This window comes from Rhipicephalus microplus, chromosome 2, assembly GCF_043290135.1.
Source record: "Rhipicephalus microplus isolate Deutch F79 chromosome 2, USDA_Rmic, whole genome shotgun sequence".
NCBI lineage: Eukaryota > Metazoa > Arthropoda > Arachnida > Ixodida > Ixodidae > Rhipicephalus > Rhipicephalus microplus.
Window position 1 is genome coordinate 160,806,102 of NC_134701.1, and position 24,634 is coordinate 160,830,735.

Sequence of the window (24,634 nt, forward strand, 5' to 3'; positions counted from 1 at the left end):
TACTTTCTTTTCCTGCTTTGGCTGTTCGCACTAGAGTAATGTTACGATGGCAATCTCTTTGCTGCCAATCATTCCCTCATTCGTATACGGCCGACGTTCAGCCTGACATGCATGTACCAGACGAGACGCGAGACATCGGGAATCAGATAAGGCAGTGTGTAATGGTGTAATGAACATTGCCTTGGCACGTTTTAGTGTGTTTCTGAAGTATAGTTGGAAATATACGAAAAAAACTTATGCAGGAACCGACGAAATGACGTTGATATGATCCCGCGCACTCAAACAAGATATTACTTGAATGCTGAATCTATAGTTCCTCAAGTATACACATAGGGGAAAAAAGTGAGATTTTGTTTACTTTGCAGTTTTTCCATTTGCTATCTATATTTCTGTTTTTTTTTTCTCTTGGAGGGCATATGAGCAGGCTCCATCGCATGAAATTGATTCTCACGATGCGTCATACCTGCCAGGATTGTTCAGCGTATGACTTTATTAACCACCTAGTGCACATTGCGCCTTTAGGCTTTTTAAGTGTGAAGCACTAGTCACGGCTTGTCAACGTGTCATGACGTCGTCACGGTCCACCACAAACGGATAAGCGGCAAAAAAAATTGAGTAAATCCCACAAATCGTCACTGCACACTATGGGTATTATGAATTAAAGGTTCTACGGCCTAAAACATTACGTTTGGCTAAGCAGTGGTGTAGATCCCTGATGAAATTTATCGGGTCACTCAAGTTTCTTTCCTAATACTAGAGAGACAAATTAGGGCCTCTTGATACCGTTAAGTCATCTATTTGACACTGCACTGGGTTGAAAGTGGCATGTGACGGTGTGTTAATGGACTGGTGGTGAGTAAAGCAGTAAAAAATAAAGATACTGGTATGTTCCTTAAAATGGACTTTGCCGCAACGCACGTTCAATACATTACATCACTTCTTTTCTCACAGAGTATAGCTCTTATGAGAAGCGCAACAATGAAATCCAACATCGATGATAAATGTATCGCTAAGAAAAGAAGACAGGAAGAAGAAGAAAGATAATAGTTAAAGCAAATAAAAAAATCCGAAATGCCGCCAGTGATGTTCTCTCTCATTTTCTTTCTCCTTGGCGACCGGTCCTCATCTTATACGCAGCCTTGGGAGTGTGAGAAGGAAAGCAGGTGCTCGCAGGAGCGGCATCGATATTCGGTGCGCGTACATATCCGCGCATCTTCGGAACAAGGGCGGCCTTATAATTGGCCAGCGCCCTCGGGCACAGCGCTTCCGATGCAGCTGCCGATGCCGCCAGCTCGGAGGGAGCAGCGAGACGCGATGGAGCGAGGCCACGTAGCCATGCGTGAGCGACGGCCAGTGGGTCGCGGGCCCGTTTTGTTCTTCTATATGTCTTTTCTTTTTCTTTTTATTTATGAGGAATAGTCGGGAAACGCGCCATTTCGTGAAGAAAGAATTCCGTTGGCAAATTTACGCGTAAATCAGAAGATCCGGCAGCTGCCCATACAGTCTCACTCACAGCATAGAAACAGAGATGGATAGATTTACTCATAGTGTTGCGAACCATTTGGCACGATGCATGACCATCCTCTAAATACACTTCAAAATCTCTCCGTTATCCGTTACAATGTGAGATGACTGAGGCAACGGGGCAAGGGTTAACTTAAGCGCGCTCACACACACGCAAAAAAAAGAAAGAAAGAAAAAAACACGCGGAAAATGTCTGACGGATAATCTTCGATTCGTGTTGGTTCACGGAACTTTTCCGATTGCGGCTACATACTTTTAGCCAGAAAATTCGGCATCGGAATGAATTTTTCTTCAACTTGGTAGATGTATTTCTTTCAGAGATTTTCTTTGGTGGATGATTTTCATGGTAGAGCTTTGCGCTATGTCCGAGATGACGTCCATTTTTTTTTCTTCTTCACGAAGCTTCCAGCTATACCTGTGGTCTTCCGCAGAATAGATTTCTCAGTATCTGCACTCACCACGTGTCATCGACGCGTTTTAAAAGCCCTCGCAGTTTAGTAAATAACACGTCTTTTTACGAAACAATACACTGGTCTATACATAGCGCAGATCCTTCGTTTCGTTCACATTAACTAACCAATTATTCTTTTCAAAGCCACTTTAATGTCGCTCTGGAATAAAGGTGGCCTCTCTCTGTCTCTGCGTTTTGGTGCGTGTTGACAGCTTTCGTATAGATGTCTCATCACTAGACGCCAATCGGCGGCTCGTTTGCCACGCCAGCGAGCATCGAACGCAAATGCGTTTCATATCGCGAGGAAGCCGCGCCATGCGAGCCTTTAATCAAAACCGCCGCGCTGTCTTTGTCGCGCGTAAGTGCCTACGATAGGCGGGTGCGCTTTTAAAGCCTCTCCGATTCTATAACACGAGACGTCATTGCCAGACGTGCATAGAGTGACCTAGAATACGGACGCGCAGGGGAATGCGTTGTTTCGTCAACGCAGTTGCCGCCGCGCGATAATGGATATCCGAGACCACGTCAGAAGGCCAGGGCGGCAAATCTTCTTCGAGCGAAATGAGAGAGCTAGCTCGGGACGCATTGTGGTTGTCGGCTGCACCGGTTTCTCTATCACCACAAAGCCTCGCCTTCCGGGTATAGCCTCGGCTTCTCGTAAAACTAACACGCGAGTTACGCATCATGAGAAGACCGCCGCCACAAATCCATCACCGCGGTGAAAAACCATCCGGCCAGCCGCTTGTCTCATGCTCACCGCAGATCTCCCCCGCCCCTCGAGGGCACCACCTGCTTAACTTGAGCGGCGGCTGATGATTTTTCTTTCCCGTTCTATTTCAGCGTCCTCACGTAACCTGGGGCTTTCACCACATTGCTCTTATTTCTGTGTACATCTGACCGATGACGTTGCTTTAAAGAAATTAATGATTCGAAGACAAATGAGAGCAGTCGCTGTTGAGCTACATGGTTTTTATGGATGTCATTGTAGTCGCCTTCTTATGAAAAGACGCTCGAATGAAACATTAAATCAGTTTAGACAGATAAATGGTTCTTGAAGAGCTCTATTGCAACTTAAATTTGGCTGTCACAATGAATGATTTCAAGAGATAATGAACGCCATAGTTTTTTTTTTAATTTCGCGCCGCAACCTGAGCTCGTGAATGTCGGAGTTACGTCATGAGTTTCAAACACTTTTTTTTTCTTATCTTGGCGAGCTGTGACGTCACGGCGAGTAGGAGCCGACACATCAATGTGGCGCCGCCGGCTACGTTTTCTTGTTGCGCGTGTGGTTGCTTATGCCAAATCATCTTCTTCGGGAAAGTGTGACACGAAAAAGACAGCCTTTTTTTATTTCTCTCTAGCGCATTTTTAAAGCGCTAGCATGCCTACGAACTGCGAAAACAAGAAGCGCTCTCACTAAGACAGTGCGATAATTTGGTGCAAAAGCGACAAATGACGATAAATAAAGCTATGGATACGTCCTTGTCGCCGGAATGATGCCATGGCATCATCACTGCCGCCATGTCTCGGTATACCAACACAGAGACTCGGTGTTTTCCCCATTACTGGGAAACTAGTTTTGAACACAGTTTTAGCAAGCAGCGTTACCGTAGATGCTGCTATTTTTATGCCGCTTACCTCTTTAATTTGCACTCAGGCCCGTAGCCAGGAAATGGGGTGCCCTAGATCACCGCTCCCCCCCTCCAACCCCCGAAATTTGGAAGAGAAAGGGTGTCTTGACGAGAACAAATAATAAAAATACGTGCTTTTCAAGGCTATCAAAAATGCCCCCCCCCCCCCTTTGTGTTTGAAAAATATTTTTATGGCTACGAGCCTTTAGAGTCGTACCTCAAATTTACAAAATTGCGACATTTGAGCTCTTCAAAGGAATTACAGATTTGAAAGCCGCTATTGTATGCAAATATAAGACATGCACGAACGCGATTCTCTTTCTCAGTCCGATAATCGTAACATCTCCGCATTCTGTCCTTTCTTTTTATTTTCTCCTTTGCCTATCTCGGCTTCTTGGCGCCCGCCAATAATAGACTCTGAGGCACTCACTCACCGCCAGTTTCACGTCGCATGCAGTTTTTCTTAGTCCTGATGGATAAATAAAGCGCGTGCGGCACTGAGGGAGAAACGTCATTCTATTCCATTCACGTATAAAGGCAGGGAGGCGCTAACCGACAGCGACACATTCTGTTGTGCCCCGCCCCACGCGAATTTATTGGGTGGATTAGAGCGCTTTTCCGACGCTTAGAACGCCTCTTATCTCTCGCTTTCCGTTTTCTATCTTATCGCTCTCATCAAAGGACTTCAATCTCGACAAACGTACCGTGGCTTCGTACGGTCGCCAGCGGTGAACAGAACTGGCAGTTTATGCAGTGTGCGTGAATGCACGCCTTCTGTGAATACCTCGCGCTGCAGTTCCCCCCCTTTTTTTTTCTATAGCGACGGTTTATAAAACATCACGAAATTGAAAACAGCCCCCGTATAGGAGCGACAAAAGGGCGCGGGAGTGACTGAAATATCGCCAGGCGCATCTCTCTTCCATGCGTCCGTTCTTATGGCCAGAGACTGAATGGGGCGAGATTTTGGGCAAAGATACAGATACACGGGAACTAGACGGAGCAGAAAAGGTCGAGGTTTACGACTTCAGTCACGGGGGGGAGTGAGCGACGCCAGGGCGGGAAGCCCACCTCCCCCAACTAACACGCTTCCCCTCCAAGCTCTACTGCCACTTCCCATTCTTACCAGATGTTCCTGCTCCAGTTTCGTGAACGTTGTATTATGCCGCCTTTCCAGTTGTATGTTTGGGTGGTGTCTGTTCTTCTACGGGACGCCAGCCTCCCTTTTCTTTCACAAAGCGGCACGGGTCCGGTTTGCCTGGCCTATTCCGTCTCAAATCGGAACTTCATAGACGCAGCCACGCGCTTTTTTTTCCTGTGTCATCCCCCCCCCCCCCCTTGGCCCCCGGTTCACAGATTTCAAACTCCCGTCTTCCAAACCCCCGCGCTGCTGTTTCCCAATGCTTCCCCCATCTTCCCCCTCTCCTCCCGCGACTAACACAAGATAGAGAGAGAGAGAGAGAGAGAAAGAAGTTCAGCGTCTCCGCAAACTGCAGCAACCCGAAGTCAAACCCCGAATTCGTGGCAAATGTACTACTCCGAGGAACTAAGAGGCAAGTGTAAAGCTTGGGACCTTGGAAAGGAGAGAAGGCGAAGCGAAGGGAGGAAAATAGGCAGCAGCTGAGCCAGACTTGTCGCCTCCCAGCCCGTTTACACGGGTAGTCCTGGTACTCCCCGAGTTTCACGTCCGTGTTCGGCCACAACCGCTACAACGCATACACCAGGGCCGAGCCTCCAGAAATTCGGCGCGGGGACGCACTGCTGCGTCCAGAGAAGAGACGGGGCGGATGCAGGCGCGCAGTTCGGGGAACAGCCAAAACTGTTTCGTTGCAGCCGAAGCGCCGAATGACACCTCGAAATTTCACCCGTGTCCCTCGGCAGGCGGACGCGCGTTGTTTGAACGTGTTACCACTTCTGTACCTGAGGCACCAGCAAACTTTGCTTCGTTCGACAGAGAGAAGTCCCGTTGAAGAAAGCCACAAAAACGCACAAATGTAACAACGAAAAGGCAAGGAAACTTCGTCGTAAGGGGCGAAGAAGACGGATACACACGAGGAAGAAATAAATTTTAAAAAGCGGAAGAGGAGGGTGCAGTTTGCGACATACACGGTGTCGGGTAGCTGAGAGGGGTGTGGGCGCCACCACCGAACACCGGTGCTTCGAGGGACGAGGGGGTATGTAGAGCGGCTGCGGCGGCGGCAACACACGTTTTGCTTTCCTTTCACGCGAGCTCGCGCAAAAATAGGAGAGAGATGTGACTGGCCCGGGAGGGGGCGCGCGCGCACCCCGCACAAAGGACGGCTGCAGCATTGAAAATTAGAGCCTTCAAACTCTCTTCCTCCTCCCTTTCCAACCCGGGAATCTCTACATACGACACCGCTATTGCTACTCTGGCGTTTCCTTCGCTGCACCTCGGATTTGAATTTTGTGTGTGTGTGTGCTACTATTTTTGTAATAGTAGCTACCGGCCTGAGGCACAACGCGAGGCACCTTGGCCCTCCCCTCTCCACCGAAATGAGAAACATCCGTGCCTGTTCGGTGGTGGAAGCTTGTATATCTGAAAGAGTCGGAGGGAGACATCGCCTGGAAAGGCGAGAGTAGCTGTAGAAACGCTCACATATCATTAAAAGAATATTCAACGATCGGAGAGGCTAGAAAGTGCATGCACAAACATACACACCCCTCCCCATCGCAACCTCCTGCACCCCTACTAAACGACTCATATGCAAAGTGAGGTGGAAAAATGCGAAGTAACGGCAAAAGAAGGCGGTGTGTCGGCTCACAGAAGATAGATTCCGACACCTGGGAATATCCGCGAGGGGAAAAGGTGCGAGGGAAAGAGAGAAGGAAAAAAAGAGTAGGCGCGGGACTCGGGTTTGTAGCTTGCGATGATGAGTTTGCTACGAAGGAACATAAAGAAGAAAAAAAAAAAACACTGCCGTCGAAAGGAAGATGGTTGCGGAACTGGAAGTGCTTCTCAAAAACTGCTTTCTTCGGGAAAGCCGAGTGGCCATCGGACTGATATACACGTTTGTGCGCAGATCCCGCGCAAGCAGCCCGGAAAGAAAGAGAAACAATCAAATTGCTTTCCAGTCCTAAAAAGGAAGACGGACACGAGCGGCGAGCCGATCATCCGCACTTGCGGAGAGAACAATGGCCGAAAGAACGTACGAAGAACGGATGCATCGAACGAGATAACAAGGACTCCGTCCACTCCTCTCCAGTCTGCTCCGGAAAAGATAGACTGATAGACTCCAGCCCGTCGGAGGCCCGCCGCTGGCGCGCGATAAGACAAAAGGCGAGGAGCAACAAAATGAAAGAGTAATAAAAGAGAGCGGAGAGAGATCGCAAACTGCATCGCACCGCGCACGTGTGCGTTCAAACTCCGAGGGCGGGTGGGAGAGAAGCGACGGTCCACAGTGTTCAAAGGTGAAGGAGAGATTGCTGTCCGCTCTCTCCTGTTTACTCCCCCCCTTCTCTACCTCTCTCTTGTTCTGTTATGCTGCACGGCCGCGCCCGTTGTTTGGCTTCTCTTTATTTTCCGGTCGGTGCATCGCGCGGCGGGCGGGCAGGTGGTAGGAAAAGAATTCCGAAGGCGACACACGCACGCACGCACAATCTACGGAGATGGTCTAGCGGAGAGGGCGGTAGGACGGAGATGGAGAGAGAAGCGCGACGGCTTTGCTGATCCGCTCGCGCGCGACAAGCGAGATTGCCCCGCGAGGATTGCGAGGGAGAGAGAAATCAGTGAGAGAAAGAGAAGAGGCGAAATGCCGGGCACGCCTTCTTCTCGGCCCTCTCTCTCGTCCTATTCGGAGGAGAGTTTTTTCCCAACTCCGTGTGCGGCGGCGGCCCACAGTCAACAACACCGCAGCAGCAGTCGCGCCGTGTGCGAGGCGATGGCCAGACCTGTGAGCGCATGCATTGAGTCAGTTGTAGCGGTGCGGCGAAGGAGCGTCGTCTTCACAACCACGCGTGTGCCGCGCGTCTTCTGAACCGGGTTTCGACTTTCGGTCGCGGAAGCCTCCTCGGTCGCTGTGCTACATTGTTTTCTCATTATTGTTGGTGCGTCTTCTCGTTTCTGACGGGTGCCGGTGTGAGTGCGCCGAGGTTTCTTCTTACGTTTGTGTCCGTGACCGATGGAGTGAAACGGAGGCCTCGGCCTCTACGTCGTCACGGCCAACCGTCATGCCGAAGGACAGGACAGAGGAGAAGCGAGCCATGGCGAAGATGTGCGATTGGATGTACGTCACCGACCCCAGGTTCATGGGTCGAAACGGGCCCACCACCGTCCGCCTGGATATCATGGTAAGACAATCCGACGACTACGACCAATCGTAGGGGAGCGTCAGCCCGGGCATGACGCGGCATGCCCCAGGGATCGGCTGTCACTTGGATCACGCCGCTGATCAGTCTCAGCGTCCTCAGTTTGACGTTGCAACGCAGATCCTGATTTCTTCTCGACGTTTCTTTGCTTCCGTTTTTTTCATTGTAGCAGAGGTGAGGTTAGGTATGAAGGATCGCGGCCAAGTTTCAGTCTGAAGTCTAGTAGTCGCCTTTAGTTACCACCAATGTGTAACAAAATTCATACACCGTGCTTGTCACGCACTGTACGACGATCACAATATGTAGCACTTTGTTGTTTATTTTTAGTTTTATTGTTATATATTATTTATTAGTTTTATTATTTTGTAACCGCAGTTATTCTGACTTTTTTTATTGTTATATATTATTTATTAGTTTTATTATTTTGTAACCGCAGTTATTCTGACTTTTTTTATTGGCTTGAAGTTTCTCGCTCGCATCTTGTGGCTTGAATCGCTTTACGGGGGATCACTCCAGGTTTGAGAGCTTCCGTGGAAGTATGCCGGCGGGGCCCCTAATTGTTCGCCATGCTCAGTATCTTGCCACCAACTGTATCTAAGCATGTCGCGCTATCAATGGACGATTATTGTCGCATCCTTTTGATCGCTAAGGCTTTGTGTTGTTGGAATATTGAAACGAAGATGCGCGAGCCTACGGGACGCGGAAGAAGAAGAAGAGTAGTCACTCGCAACAATATATTTCCTTCGACGGCGTTTGCAAGGGCCTGTCCGGTTTCAGTTAACGAATGTTGAAAGCTTGGGTTACGACATCCGTGTCTGTATCCCCTTTTTCCCCATGCCTTTCCTTCAATTCTGCTGGTCGAATTTCTAATACATATGAGCCAACCTGCTGAGTTGTGTCCCGCAACGGTATCTCTCTTTCTCTCTCTTTTTTGTGTGTGGCGGGAGGGGGCGGGGGGGGGGGGGGGGGGGTTACGGTACTCGACTGCTCACCCAGTTCGAATCACGATAGCGGCGGCCGTATTTCGGTAGAAGCGAAATGCCAGCGGCGTGTGTATTTATATGAACAACACCAGCTTCTCAAAATATCTGCAGTCCTCCATTACGGCGTTCCTCATCCATCATACGGCGGTCTTGAAATGTAAAAAACTCTTACAGTAATTACTGCGAAAGTTGCGTTACTTCAATACTTCAGTGACGGCGAGCCTTTTTCTTACCGTTTGGGCTGGGTAAACTTTTGCCATATTCGCAATGGCCATCTCGCGGGGGAGAAAAGTGCGCCGAAGAACTCTTGGCAGTCCTGAGACTCCGAGCACTGACCCCCTTCCTCGATAGCTTTCGAGTACGGGACAGCTCTCACTTCGGCGCCCGGTTGAGGATGCAACAACGTGGCGCGGACCGCCGTGCTCGGCGCCATTCGAGCAGGCGATTCGCGCGTGCGTTGAGGGGTCGCGACCCTTTCGCCACCAGAGCCTCTTCGTTGTTCCGCCGATTAATGCAAACGCGCGTCAGCCGCGAAAAAGAGTGAGTGAGGTGAGAAGTGCGCAGCGGAGCCTTTCAGCATTTCGTCATCGACTCCCCCTCCTCTCATCGACACCTCGATGCGCCGCAGACTGGGCTGTCGATTTGCGGCGCCCGGGACGTTCCGAATCGCCCGTGCGAGAATCGTGACGCGCGCTGGAGAAGAGAGGCATCGTGCGTGCATGCCTCGTCGATCGCGGTTAACCTCTCGGCGTTTATTGCAGGCTTTGCGGCGGGATAGCGAAGCAACATTGTGCGTATAGTATAGACGCATGCGTCGGAGCGCGCTATGCATTGCTCGCTGAACAACAACAAGAGTGCACTCGGAACTGGAGAGAGGAATGATGAGGGCTTGTAGGGCTGGTATAGTTATTCGGGGCTGGCTAGCTGTTTATTCAGAATGCCCCTCCCCGCACCCCCTACCGGGACGCTCGCGCACAATGGCTGGGATTCCGCGGTTGACAATTGCCAGGGTCGTGCACACAGGCGGTCGAACGAACGGTCGATACCGCATGCTGCGCCGTGGATATAAGCCTGCGCCTTTCCCTAGAATGTTTGTGTGTCAGCTGTACAAGCCTTCGTTGATCCAGATGGATGGATGGATCAATGGTTAATGCCTCATTCCCAATCGTTCCGGTTCACCCACGGTCCATTCGTCATCAACGGGCTATCTTTCGTACGCCTATAGAATCGAGGGGTTATCCCAAGGCAGCACTCATTAATTACTCTGGCCGCAACTTAACGCCTTTAGGCGCACCGTCAGCTCATGAAATAGATGACCACTGGTCAAGCTTGTCGTGCATATCCAGTGCGACAGCGAAGCGTTTGCGAAAAGCGTTTACTGGCAGTGTAAATCTGTTGTGTGTGTGAACTACATACTTTTCCTTGAAAGTAAAGCCTCCATGTGGCATTTCGCTTCAGTGATGCCAGGAGCCTTCCGAATGTGTTAACGTCGAATATTCGCGCACTCTGACAATGAAAAAAGATAGTATGCGTGACCTTAGCGGCTTCCTACCCGCTTTATCCCCTCGTGTGACATATCGTTAATTCGGCGCGCCGTGGTCATCCCATTCCGTTTTGATGGCCGCGGTACTTGTGCAGTGCCCACAGCTCTCTTTGTGGCTTAACTTGCCGGATTAGACATGCCACTCAATGACCACTTCTACTTTGCAATGCAACGAGGCATAAATATGTTACGTAGAATGGGTTAACAACGAATCACATACACGTTATGGCTGTCGCTAACCTCGTCTAAGTGAATCACTTGCGAATACGCTGTGGATAGGCATGCAGATAATAATTTTTCAGAAAGATGACGAGGCTAATGGTATGATTAGAAAAAAGCCCTAATAGACGTTAGAAATCCGAGTTTTCTGCACTGAGAAAACTAATTTTACAAGCACCAATTTTTTTCACCTGCTTTTTGGGTTGATTTGCTACGTAGACATGCGCGCTATTGCATTCCGCTATTAATATATCGTTTAATTCTGCGATGTTAGTATTTTGTATGGTTCTTTCAGTGATAAGGTAGTGTAACAAAGCCGTCGTAATATGAGAAGGTTGCAGATTGCATGCGGGAAACTGGATGCATACATTTCTCTGATCATGTTTTGGGTGCCGTGGGCAACAACCTGCATGGACAGAATTATGCAGTGTAGCGCAGTTTTGACGCACGCGTTAGTTTTTTTTTTTTTTGGGGGGGGGGGGGGGGTATTTTGTTCGAATATGTACATACCCACGCTGTCTTGCGTGCATGTTTTAGGCTGAAAAACTGTTCAGCAACGGAAAAGCTGTTCAGCAATGGAAAATGCCCTGGAGCTGGATAGAGGAGAAAAATGTTTAAATAAGTAAACAAGAAAGACACCGCGAGAGAAATCAAAATTTGTGCGTTTCCAAGAACGACTTTTTTTTATTAACTTATTTTAACGTTACCGGTCCCAACTCCACGTTGTTGCGAACAGCTGTTACCGAAGTGTCAGGTAGCATACATTCTTTTCGTTTCTTTTTTTTTTTCATTTCACGTCACCGGAAATTAATTGATTCGGTTCCAACCCGGTCGCTTAACAGGAAACATTACCGATCTTCATTCACCTGATGCAAGTTTTAATGCGGTCGGTTGCAACGTTGTGCGAAAGACTGCAGCAAACTCAAGTTAATGGCTTCGTAGTAGTACGCTCATTATGTATACATCTTACTTGTTTTGTACATCTTACTTGTTTTGTACATCTTACTTGCCTCGAACGCAGATTAGACTCGTTGAAATGCGTGTTCATTTTTTAATTCTCAAAGTTTATTACCATAATGTTGCTCGTACAAGTCACTGTTATTGACGTTATTGGGTGAAATGTCATTAAGCGTATACGTGCGAAAGCTCCGCCGAAAAAAAGAAAAAAAGAAATACAAGTAATTCTTGGAACTTAAGGCCTACTGAATGTCAGTTCTGCTGCCACGTTATACGTGCAGGACTTATCAATCTCATTTGTTCTTATTTTCTGTCGCTCCCCTAAAGAATTTGCCTTCTCTTGGAATCCTGTGGCAGCAGAAGGCACAGGAGCGGGCTTGTTGGCGTAACATGGGAGAGGCCTTTGCTTGTAGTTGGCGTAGCCAGGCTCCTGCTGCTGCTGCTGGTGGTGGTGGTGGTGGTGGTGGTGATGGTGATGATGATGATGATGATGATGATGATGATACCATTTTTTCTTTACCGCACGGATTTCAGAAATTAAAGCGTCAGCAGTTCGGGAAGTTGTGCGGACGTATCAGAAAGCGCCTCACGTGGTGAATGTGCATGGCGCGCCGTACATTGGCAAATCGTTCCTTCCGCACTGATATGGCCATAGCTCGATTTATTTATTCGGGCCGTTTCCCAAAATATTTTAATATATTACCTCGTTTGTCTGGCCGCGTCGTTGTTTTCACCAATCGTAAAATGGAGATATATAAAGTGGGTTTACGGATATAGACACCGCACAGCCTAAGGTACCCTGAGAAGAATGACGTGTCGCGTTACAGAGCACCGCATAAAGCGAACTGATTTAATTGAGCGAGAGGTAAAAGGCTGATTTCATCGACCGCTTTATCTCGCACGTGCATTGCGGCTCCAAGGCGAGTGTAACATACTCAGAGTCGGGAGGAATACCCGCTGCTATAGTCTTGGCAGCTAAGTTTGAAGGGGGAGGGTATGGGGAAATGGAGCTCATCGATGCGTTGGATCTTTATTCTTTAACCACATTTCCTGTACGCCGCCGACACGGAGACAGATTCCGCAGACGTGCTCTGAATCGTAGGCGAAAGAATTTTCCCGATAGCGCACCGAAAAAGGAAATGAGCTTAAATCCTGACCTTCCCAACTTGTTTCCGTTTATCGTGAACGAAGTCTGTTTTTTTTTTCTTCTTAAATATCGAACTTTGCTGTCGATTACGTCACTTCTACATTCTTTGTTCACTACGTTGTGGCCCGGCTGTTAAACTATATCACATCCTCGGAGGGCGCATTTTGCCATGTTACATGACAGCTATTCGCCTTCTGCTTTTAAGGTGTATAGGAATGTTGAGTTTATTCATGTTTTTCTGAAAAAATAATATTACGCGTGCGCTCTTGCTGTGATCCCGATCGGCATTGGCAGCATATCGTGATAATAATAGTAACGCGTAATTTAATGTGCTCTTACGTGCGATGTCAATATGCGTTCAAGAGCCCTTGGTAGTCGAAATCGTTCGTAGCCCTCCATCGCGGCACCATAGCCTGAATACGAGTACCCTTTGGGATGTTGAAAGTCACTGACCAAACTAACTCTGCTTCTGTAAATTCGGAAGCATTATACTTGCGGATTGCATGCTAATTAAACTGTCGACGAACTTCTATAGTTTTGTCGTAAGACATCTGGGCACTGCCATCATGGGGTGTCGAGCTGACGTTTTCTTGTTTTTGTATATTGCGACGTTAATTAATAAGACCACGAAACATTGTATTCATCAAGCGAACCCTTCTCATGCGTATGCGTCTATACCGCGACATTGTTCGTTTAGTCGTTAAATATGAAAAACATAAAGGTTATCCCAACATGGTGCCCCGCCACAGTGGTCTGGTGGCTTAGGTACTCGGCTGCTGACCCGCAGGTCGCGGGACCGAATCCCGGCTGCGGCGGCTGCATTTCCGATGGAGGCGGAAATGTTGTAGGTCCTTGTGCTCAGATTTAGGAGCACGTTAAAAAACCCCAGGTGGTCGAAATTTCCGGAGCCCTCCACTACGGCGTCTCTTCTAATCATATGGTGGTTTTGGGACGTTAAACCCCACATATCAATCAACCCAACATGGCGACAGACCCATCCGTGAAACAGTCTATGTACAGAATAACGTCGGCGAAGTTTGTCGCTCTCGGAGGCCTGTGTTGTGTCGCACGTGCGGCCTTGCTTCCTGTGGGCACGGGTCAGCGAGTCGCGCACTAATTACTCGTCCTACACACAACGCCGCTTCGTAATATGTATACATACGTCGTTGGTCCCGGTTCTTTCACGCGAATACGCTCTCTGTGCAGCGGAAACGAGACATAGGCGTGCGCCATTGACGGCGTCGTTGGATTCATTATGTAACGAGGACTGCGCGACATCGACGATAGGCCGAGAGAACTATACACCACACTGCGCGGTCTTCCTGCAGGGGGCGCTTGCATAGGCGTCACGTGTTTAGCCTGTATAGCTGCGCGCTTATTGGGAACGAGTGGATGGTGGCGAGCGCGTTCACTCGTCAGACTCACGCGAAAAGAATTCTAAGGCAGGCTTGGATTTATTTATATATGGGCCTGTATACGTTCTATCTCTATTTTTGCAGACAGGGAGAAAATATGGTCTATGGACCACTCGTTTGCATATTGCCGTCCCTACGAATTTCCCAACTCATAGCGGGTCTCTGAATAAAAAAAGAGAGAGAAGGACCAATATCGCGCGTTTTAGTCACCCACGCTGGCGCGTTTTCGACCCACGAGATAGTTTGGTCTATAGCGGGGAGTCCCATAATGTTTGGACGCTGGTTGTATGCAGGGTAAAGCTAACGGGCGATTGCACGCGTGGCAAAGGCAATTTACGTTGAATGCGTGCTGGTTTGAGAGAGAGGGGTTCCCGTTTGTTCAGGAGGCCGAAGAAGGGGAAGGAATGATTGATACCCCTGTGAACGATGCGTCCGAATCAATGGGAGAGTAAACGCACGGCGGTCGTGTGGGCAGCAGGATTTCCGGCGCTGCGCTCTTCCCCGCAAGGCACCACTTTAGTTACACCACGCTATTGAGGTTCTGCTGCCAGTCTGTGACGTGGCGGCCACCATGAAAAAACCGCGGAGTCACGCAGCCATGGACACATCTGCTACGTGGTTAGGGAGGGTTACATGTGGGTTTGGGAGGGTGGTATCTGCGTGTCATGACGCGCCCTCTATAGTGTGTACGCTTTCGATGCGGTGTGATGCCCGTCGACCCTATATGATAGCGCATGGACGCGGTGGTCCACGCTTCCGCAGCTTTTTTTCTATATATGCTCAGTCGATAATTACACGCATTACTGCGTGCGGTTGTTCAGGCAAATGCATCGCTAATAATCAGGACACAGCGGCCGCCTTCAGTGCAAAATGAAAGACCGTTTCGGCATCCGTATGCGGATGCCTATTTCACACTGAAATCCGAGCCTCGTGCAATCAAACCCATTCATCATCATCATCATCAGCCTGATTACGCCCACTGAAGGACAAAGACCTTTCCCATGTTTCACCAGTCAACTCGGTCCTATGCTTGCTGCTGCCATTTTTTACTCGCAAAATTCCTAATCTCATCTACCCACCCGACTTTCTGTTTCCCTTTCACCCGCTTGCCTTCTCTGGGAATGTCACTTACTCTTAAGGACCAGCGGTTATCCTGCCTACGTGCTACGTATCCGGCCCTTGTCCATTTCTTCTTCTTGAGTTTAACTATGCTATCCTTATCCCAGATTTGTTTCCTGGCCGACTGTGCTCTCTTCTGGTCTCTTAAGGTAGTCCCTATCATGTACAATGTACTCTTGCTCAATAAAAACTGATAGCTACACTCGTATTATAGTGGAGCGGACTTACAGCGAAGTGGGTGACTGCAAATTCGCCCCATCAGAGCCTCACGTGCTCATAGGAAACCGTAGGCGAAATCGACAAGAACTCGTTCCAAGTAGCGATCGCGAGCGAAAACGGGCCGCCGTGCGAATAAATAGGATTGTATAGGATGGATATCGGCATTCTTGTCGGTGAAAAGTCAGCGCGTTGCGATTTTAGCATGTCGAAGAAAAGTACTGGGTGGCTCACATAACATACGCGGGTAAATCGCGGTATACCACTCGCGTTTGTATTCACCGATACACGCCGCTTGTGAAATATGCAAACGGGAAAGACGCGCCGACGGTGACGACGGGTGTCTTCGCATACGTTATTCGCTGCAATCTTGCAAGACGTGCACCTCGAGAACAAAAAAAAAAATAGTTTGAACGGAAATTTAGTTCGCGCGCTTCTTTGGTAACACGTTCTACTGCGGAAACGCTTTTCCCCCGAACACGTGCACCACACCCCGACAACGACAAAATGTGGACCAACAGCGAGGGCGCTGACGAGGCGTTACACACATGTCTCGATCAAGGTACACACCTACACGCCCAACTCTGCATATATATGCGTAAACTCCGCAATGTTTCTCCCTTTCGCAGTCAACCGACGCACCTTCTATCGCCGCTCCACTTTCCTCTTGTTTTTTGTTTTTTAATTTTTCACCTCGCAGTCAACTTTTTCGCATTTCGCCAGCTCACGTGGTGTACGCACAAACCTCTGTACCGCGTACATTCCACACAGTAAACGCCCTTGCCTCTCCGGCCCATCGGTTGTTTTATGTAAATCCGCTATGGGCGGCGGAACACGATCAAAGAGAGGCGCAGCGCGGAGAGCGAATATGTCACACGGCGCAGCGCGCTTAGCGGGCAGGCGTCGGGGTTGAGTGCGGCCCGTTTCATGTTCACCGACCGGGCGCGCGGAGGTGCTTACCGCCACCTTCTTCTTCTTCTTCTTCTTCTTCTTCTTCTTCTTCTTCTTCTTCTTCTTGCTTTTATTTGTTTGCTTCCCAATCATCTCGCCTCCGCGCTGGCCGTTCCGTATACACACCCCGCCTCTTCTTGTTCGAACCGTATACACACTACGTGCGGGCCAGACTGGAGTTCTTCGCCCCTTTAGAGAAGCCGATTTTCACTTTCCTCCTCGCCAAACAGCTGCAGAAGAAGCAGCGGCGGAAACGCCCCTCGCATGCAGCTGGCGTGAGATTCTGATGCGTCGGCGCGTCATGTTTCCGTGCGTGGTGCTGACTCGAAGAAAGTTGACGTATGTGTATACGCGCACGTTGCGTATATCCGGGACGAGGTTCTCAATATGTGTGGGCAGTGGTGTGCCCATTGTGGGCCTAACAAACAAACAAACAAACAAAGATGAAGGGAAACACCGAGTCGTCGCACGGTATGCAGGTGTCGAAGTCGTTAAATATCGCCTCCATCTCCTGACACCCACGATCTTTTGCAGTTCTGCAGTGCACCTCTGCTGTGCCGGAAAGAGGGCGAGGGAAGTTAGAGACAGAAAAGTATGAGGCTTTGCTTGTCTTGTTGCGTTTTCCGGCTGTTCCCGACCGACTATCGAAATCGATAGCGCACCGATATTTGTCCGGTATCCGCGCGTATGTCGCCTCTCCGACAAAAATGCTTTGCGTCGTTGCGGCTATACCGTGGGAAATGTCACTCGCGCCGAACTAATGTTTAGATTTCTGAAATACTGAAGGAGACAACCTTAACGAAAGTGTTCGTTTCTACCGATTGACAGCAAAAGTGTGTTGATGCGGTAGGGTTGCGATGTTTCTTCTTTTACTAAAGTCGGCTGTCGAATTCTTGCGTTTAATACTGTGTGAATTCCTGGGAACTGCGAACTGAAAGGCTTCAGTTGCACGATCGGAAATTGCGGTCATAGCGGAAAGAGATGAAAATATATATATAGAACGGGGACAGAGGGATAACGTCAATAAAGTTTTCCATTCCATATCACACATATATACAGAGGGATAATGGGCCTTGAGCTGCAAACAGATCAAGACTGAGTTACGCTGCCATCGCTGCGCTTAGTGTTTCCAAGTCTGCCACGGCACGAAAGAAACGCACGATTTGGATCTATGAAATCCGCCCCACAAAGAAAAAAATTAAAAAAAAAAGTTCATTGCTTGGAGTTTCCTTTTATGCCATATTCTATCCTCCTTTCATCGCCGAATGTGCGACGCAAATGAGTCTCAAAAAAGATGTCATAAGCCTGCAGCTTAAAACTGTTTCATTTAGCTTCTCTCTTCCGACGTCCCTTTAACTTTTACTTGCTTGCTTTGTATTAGCGTAACTTTAAATCTCGCCACGTCGTAGCTCCTAGCTCTGCTTATCCCATTTCCGGCGCTTCTCAATGTCGCTTTTCCCCCGGGGGAAGCGCTGTCAAATCGAGGCCTCACTAACGGGGGATACAGTTTTGGCAGCAAGAAAGACCACTGGCATCAGTTCACGCTTGTTTGAGCGTCTTGGCTGACACACCCAAAAACGACGTTGTTTTATTTTCCTTGCGTATAAATTTTAGCTAATCGGCTGTACGGCGGTGGCGTTTCGACGGGTCCCCGTCTAGATACTAAGTGGGAAGGAGAAGAAGCTATACGAGGAGGAAGAAGTAGGCATGTCTCTCCTTCTTCATTCCCGAAAACCACCGCGCTCTCTCTGGTGGAGCCCAGCGGCGCGAGATCATCCGAGCCGAGCGAAAGCCGAAACGACACCCCGTCTCGCAGTTAAGATATCGTGATCGATCTTTCTTTCCTCAAGCGGCGACGGCCGCCCTTCGCTTCGACTGCGGTGTGGCCTTCCTCTGCTCCTCGCCGCTTTTCTTCATCGCACACACCCAATTCCTCGCGGCGACTGCGTTTTAAACGTTCTCCTTTTCTTTTTCTTCGCTCGCGTTTGTCACTCTGGCTTGCGCGGATTCTCGTAGTCGTCGGTTTGTGCCGAGACAGCTTAATACGGGCACCGTGACGAAGAAGCCATAACTGTTGAGCAACGGAAAAACAACTAAGCAAAGCGAGTAAGTTGACGATAAAACAAAAGACGAAGAGAAACCGAACCGGCCGGCATTTTTTTTTAGTTTTTGTTAAGAGTCGACTGGATGCTCTCGCGGTATTTTCTCCAGTGCGAGGCCGTTGGCTGTGTCGTCCATGCACTTTTTCATCGCTTCTTTTTCTCTCTCCCCCCCCCCCCCCCCGGAATGGGCGGCTGCATCCCCCAAGTTCGAGGTGGCCTCCTACTTCAGTAACCCCTCATCCTCCCTCTCTTGGGGCAATCGTCTGGCATCCCCGTTCCTTCTTGGACGCCTCCCATGCAGGGACGATCCGAAAGTCCTGTACGCATGCCCTCGCCCGCCCAGTCCGCGACCTCCACCGCACTTCGAGCGGCTTATCCCGCACCTCCTCTCATCCTGCGCACTCTCTCTAAACGGATAATACGGCATGATAGACGCCCTCCGTTTTGTGTACACACTCGTTCCATTACTCGGAAGACGCGATCGGCGATGAAGCTCTGCGCATCGCGCGCTTCCCAAAAGCGAGCGGCGCATCGAACCACGTGAAGCGCATACGAACTTTTCGGGCGGATTTACGGCGAGGCGGGGTCGGCGTCTTATATCGCGCTGCTGCCCCCACCGCGCCCCGCCCGCCATCGTGAAGCCCGTGTGAACGTATAACTCAAAGCGACAACGCGATGTGAACCGTGTTTGCAAATCCGGTTGCGAATCACCGCCGCCGGCTTTATCGTGGCGCAGATTATAAAAGCAGCCGAGGGGACGCCGGCGCATCAGTGTTGCATGTTTTACGCGGTTACCACTACAGTAAACTGACATGCGTATAAACAGTGAGGCCTACCTTTGGTAGCTTTTAATCTCTCTCCTCCCCCTCCCTCTTTGCTCTTGACGCCAAACTCGAGTGCGCCTGCTCTCTTAGTATCACCGAGTGGTACATTAATAGAAAAACAAAAAGAACTACAAGCAGCGCGCTCTTTAACGTCAGAACGCTTCACTGCTCAGGTGCAGGAAAGGCCACACCCGATACAGGTGAATATTGTTGCGGTGCCCCCCCCCCCTCTCTCTCTATCGGTCTAGGTAAGGCAGACGCATCCATGTCGTCGTGCCAAGGTTCTGCGGTGATCCATATTCATATAAGTGGGAGCAGCGCGTTTGGAACAACGGCTCTCCTGCATACGTTACCTCGGTTGGGGAGGAACAGCCTGTACGCAAGTGGCGCAAAGAATTCTGTCCGCCTCTTATTTCACTTCACTTTATTTTATTTCACGAGTCGGAACGTTGGGTGCCCGCGGGATGGACGAGCCGGCCCGTGAGAAAGATTAGATTTCAGCCATGGTATTAAGCGTGTGTACGCGCGAGCATTCGAACGTGTTCTGGTCGTCCCGTAGGTGCAGCCTCTCTTGATATAAGCGGAGATGATGGAAAGAGCAGTTTCTAATTAATGAGAAGATACGCGCTCCTAATTTTTCCAAAAGTGTAGACACCACCGGTCTAACAAGAAAGAAGATTCACCACGCGTATTCTTGGGTTTGTAGTATTACACCACGCGCTATCAATTTCGTCCACCGTGTAAATATTGGACGACAAAACGAGCGAGAACATGTCCTCCTTGTGGATGCGAATCTCGTCGCCGCTTGGGTCAGAGCGTAATCAGAGTTGTGGAGTGCTGCTCCTAGTGCGGTAGAGTCGGGAGGGGTCAGTTCGGATGAAAGACCTTATACCACAAGTGAATATGTTGGGCGTGTCGGTTTCTAGCTTTCTATAGCGAGTTGGGGGTGAGGCCTTATAACGCTTCTCTGCGCACTGATAAATTTAGACAGCATAGCTGGAGACGCATCTGGTAGCACTGCCTGACAGTACGATACCACATATCGCATGCGTAAAGGTGTTTTGCTTTTATTTTTCCCCATTTATCAAGGACGAGGAAGCAGCGAGACAATGACGCGTGCGGCGTTCCTGCGCAGCTGTTGCTTACCCGTGACGTGTCGACCAGAAGTGAGATGCACGGCTGTCTGCAAGAATCGTCAATCTATAATAAACTGTTCGGGGAAGTTCCGGTACATGCCTGTGACACCTACCTATACAGCATGCGCTGAATTGCTCCAACTTCTTTCGTAACGTTCGCCAACGCTTTCTACGGGCACTTGCGTTGGGATGTAGATTTATTCTTCATCCACTTCTAATTAAATCCTGACCTCGTTTAGGAACAGAAGAGTGAAGTAGTTACAGCCGTCGTGTTAATTCTTTATTATTTCATTCTCTGGGAAAGTTTGGTGCTTCAAAGAGTGTCACTTTGTGACATTGTCATGGTTAACAAAGCGCAATTAAAAAAGCACGCGTTCCTTTCTAACCTTTGCACAAAACGGCGGACAGGGAGAGCGCAAAATTTTTGCGGTTGATGAAACGCTAAGCGAATTACGTTCGCCACTTAGCGCTCAACTCGAGTCATGTTCCGTAGCACCTTTCACAGTCTTGCGTAGTTTTACTCGTCAGCCCGTCATTCTTGTGTATTGAAAGTGCTTTGAAAGTTGTGGTAAATGAACGCTGAAACTTTTATCGGCGTTTTTCTAATATTTTTATATAACCTTTCTTACATCGCGTTTGAGAGAGGAAGGCTCTATTGAATGGCGCACTCACTAATCAGCCGACTTCTAAACGCGTTGCAATGACACTAGGGGGCTCGCCACCAACGTGGCGTTGGGATCACGTGACGCATGCGTTGCAGTGACCCCAGCCAAGGCCATTAAATCAATCTGGTCGTCCGAAGCACGACTCCTGCTGGCCTGCGAGCTTCCATTGTCCGCCGCGACGTTCTCTACCGTCGACAATGCCGTAAGAACCCAAAGGGAAGAAAAATAAGAAAAATAAACAAGTCAGCTAAACGAGGGATGCCGGGCAGTTTTTCTTTTTATACTTTTGTGTATTGGAAGAGCGAAGGTGGGTGGTTGCGTTGCCAGCGTAACCTGAGCCAAAGAAATTGCCGAATTCGTCGAAGTCGTGCTAGTGCCCCACGCTGTGAAGGCCCCCGGGAGGAGGGGGGTCAGGGGTTGTGAGGGGGAGGGGTGAAAGTGGTGGGGGTGGGGCTATTCCAACGCACGGAGGGAAGCGACGGGGGCGCGTCGGGGGGCCTGGCCTCTCGGCGCGTCAACGGCGACCATTAGAGAGTGAGAGAGGCATCGTGGATGCCACACATGACCGAACCCGGGACGGACAGACGCCACCGCCGAAAAAAGAGACGCAACAGGAGAGCGACCCCCGCGCTCCAGTGGCGGCCATTATTTCCGGCCTTATGAATTTCTAATCAGCTCTTCCCTCTCGCTCTCTGCGGTGGGGTCGCTGCGCTGTACCGGCTCTGAAGAACCAAGACCGGCGACAGCGCTGGCGTCGACGATGAGGTGGAAGCCGGGGGACGCAACAGGCGCCTCTTTCTCTCTCGCCCTTCCTCTTATTTTTCCTTTGCGGTTCAACATACCAGGGATATGGAAGCAAAACCAGCGTTTAAAATGGGGCAAGAAATGTTCCAGGACAAACAATTGCTCTGTCTGTCGCGGCGGGCCCTCTTGTCGGGTTCGAAACAGGGTGGTTTCGAGAACGTCCCCTCCACACGCTCCGCAACGCCGTGCTCTTGTTCGGCGTCGGTACGCGCGTTCTTATAACACGTGCTACTTTGCATCTCTGAGAGCGCGTCGCGCTGTCGTCTGGCGCGTGCGTTGTCGCCCCGTTATTATATATGCGTGCATATGGATTGTCTTCTCGCGATATTCTGCTACGTTGAACTCTCTGTAAGAAGGACAGAAGGAGAGGGGCGTGCGAACGGACGAGCGAAGGAGTGGTTCCGGAGTTTTTCGAGCCCCTGGGGTTGTGATTTCATTGAAATGCTAAACGAGCAAAAAAAAAAGGGGGGGGGGGGCTGTAAGCACACGGGCTCGAGGAACGATATCCGAACCGGGGTTCTCTGTCGTGTTCGTTCTCCGCCTCCTTTCATGTATGTGTACGCTGGAAATCAGAAGAGGCTGAATGATAGTTGGGACTCATTTATATTCCGAGTGCAGGTTGCGAGTGTAAGTAGATCCACAGAGTGCGCGTAAGTGGGTGTATTTTACGTTCTAAATCATTTATATGCAGAGTGTCTGTACTCGTACTCGGATATCACCGATGCACATGTATTGGTCGCGGTGTTCCGATTTATAGGAGTGTTGTACGAAAGTTCTATAGCCGCGTCTTTTCTAGCCTCGGTGGATTGGCCACTCGACCGTATAATCTCCGCAGGGGGGGGGGGGGGGAATTCGAAGTATAGTTGTTTTCGTGCGAGGTCGAACCGTACGCGCCGATCCCACGTCGCCTCGTATACTTACACGGTTCGATAACCTGCTGTTCTCTCATGCACGACTGGTGAGACATTAAAACCTAACTTAGTATAGCACGACGAAACGGAGTGCTAGGACTCCTTCCTAACTTATATTTAACTTGCGAAAGCTTATGCTTACGTGGTCTACCGGGCTGCATTCAGTAACAGCTCTCGTTGAGGTTCCGCTTCTTTATAAATGAACTGTACGATGACGCTCAGCGTTCGACCTCGTGCCTTTGTTCATCTGTCTTTGTCTTGTCCAAGAACAATGATAGGAGAACGAGATCACAAAGGGAACGGAGTTGGCACGTGACTACACTTTGCTGTACGTATTGACCACAAACGGAATCACCCAGACGGGCACTCGTTTCGCTTCGCATGCATATTTCCCCGATCACCACACCGTGCATGATAATCACCGTGTTATTGTTACCATAAGCCCCGTCCTCAGCATACTACTATCTTTCTTTATGTCGTTCTATTTTTTTCGCATAGTACATGCTTGACCGCTGGAACATCGATTCACGGTCGACAGTCCCGTTCCACTGGTACGTTTCGTTCATATATATATATATATATATATATATATATATATATATATATATATATATATATATATATATATATATATATATATATATATATATATATCCGCACCGCAGTGTCTACACACGTTCGAGAATTAGTGCCCCAACTTTCTCTCCTGATACAGGCACACACATTCGCGTTGTCCACGTTCCGCATATACACTCGTCTCGTCAATATATCTATCTATTCATGCTCTTGCCTACACCGCATCACGCTATACAATCTCGATCACGCAGCGCGAATGACTCGTGAACACGCATGTTGCCCTGCATGCGCTCTGTGCAATGTCCGTAATGGGTCGCGCCATCGAAACCCTCGAATAACGGGAGAGAAGGTAAGGTAAGGGAGAGGAGAAGCACCCGGTATTCTTTCGTTGTCGCTCGTTCCCCACATTCGTGCAGAGTTCGTCGTGAACGAAAGAAGAAGGGCCGCGTTACGGGAGCTCGTGTTTCACCTCGAGTGAAAGTGGCAAGGAAGGTCAGCCAAGAACGAGGCCCAGACGCGAGGCCGCAGGAAGGTCGGTTCGCGTGTACGTACAATCTTTCCCGTCGTGCACGCTTCCTATATCTTGCATACACTCCGTAGCCGCCGTACATACGTGTATACACGTATACTGTCTATCCAGCAACGGCCGTGGAAGTGCAGAAGGCGAAGATGCACGACAGTGGCGGCGCCTTGTGGCGTGTGTTTCGCGCAGCGGAGGTGGGGCGAGATCCAAGCGTGGCTCGCGTGATCGAAAGCGGAACCTGGGCCCCTCTTTACCTGCGTGTATACCTGCGTGCTTTCCGAACCCCGTGGGATCCGCACACGTGAGATCGCGCGTCCTTCGTGAAGTTCGAGGCCGCGCGTGTATGTATACCTTAAGCACAGCCATTCTGCTGGCCGCCAAGAATGTATTGTGTATGGAGACCAGCTTCCGATCTCCCCCCACGCACCCTCCTTCTTCACGGCTTCGGTTGCATTCTTAGTGCTTTATTTTCTTTTTTGTCCGGCGTCACGGAATTAGCTGAGCGCGCAATGAATGGACCACCGCTTACGCTGCGAGGTGCATTCTAATTGGAGGCTCGTGGTCTTATCGTGGATGTTGGGTGCGCGAACAAAACGAGGTCGGTTGAAAGGCAA

At 49.7% G+C, this 24,634-nt stretch overlaps 1 protein-coding gene across 4 annotated transcripts in view; it reads left to right on the forward strand.

Annotated features, from left to right (window-relative positions):
- The window catches only part of LOC119169689 (uncharacterized), a 489,699-nt gene that overhangs the window by 314,054 nt on the left and 151,011 nt on the right, over positions 1-24,634 (forward strand). Inside the window, exon 1 of one of the 4 annotated variants that reach the window (XM_075886977.1) lies at positions 7,449-7,911. The exons of 2 other annotated variants lie outside the window; for them this stretch is intronic. In XM_075886977.1, the coding sequence (XP_075743092.1) occupies positions 7,792-7,911 (120 nt within the window). In that variant the 5' untranslated portion in view covers positions 7,449-7,791. Of the gene's footprint in view, positions 1-7,448; positions 7,912-24,634 lie in introns of those variants that run through there. One more of the 4 variants, XM_037420718.2, reaches the window with a different exon arrangement.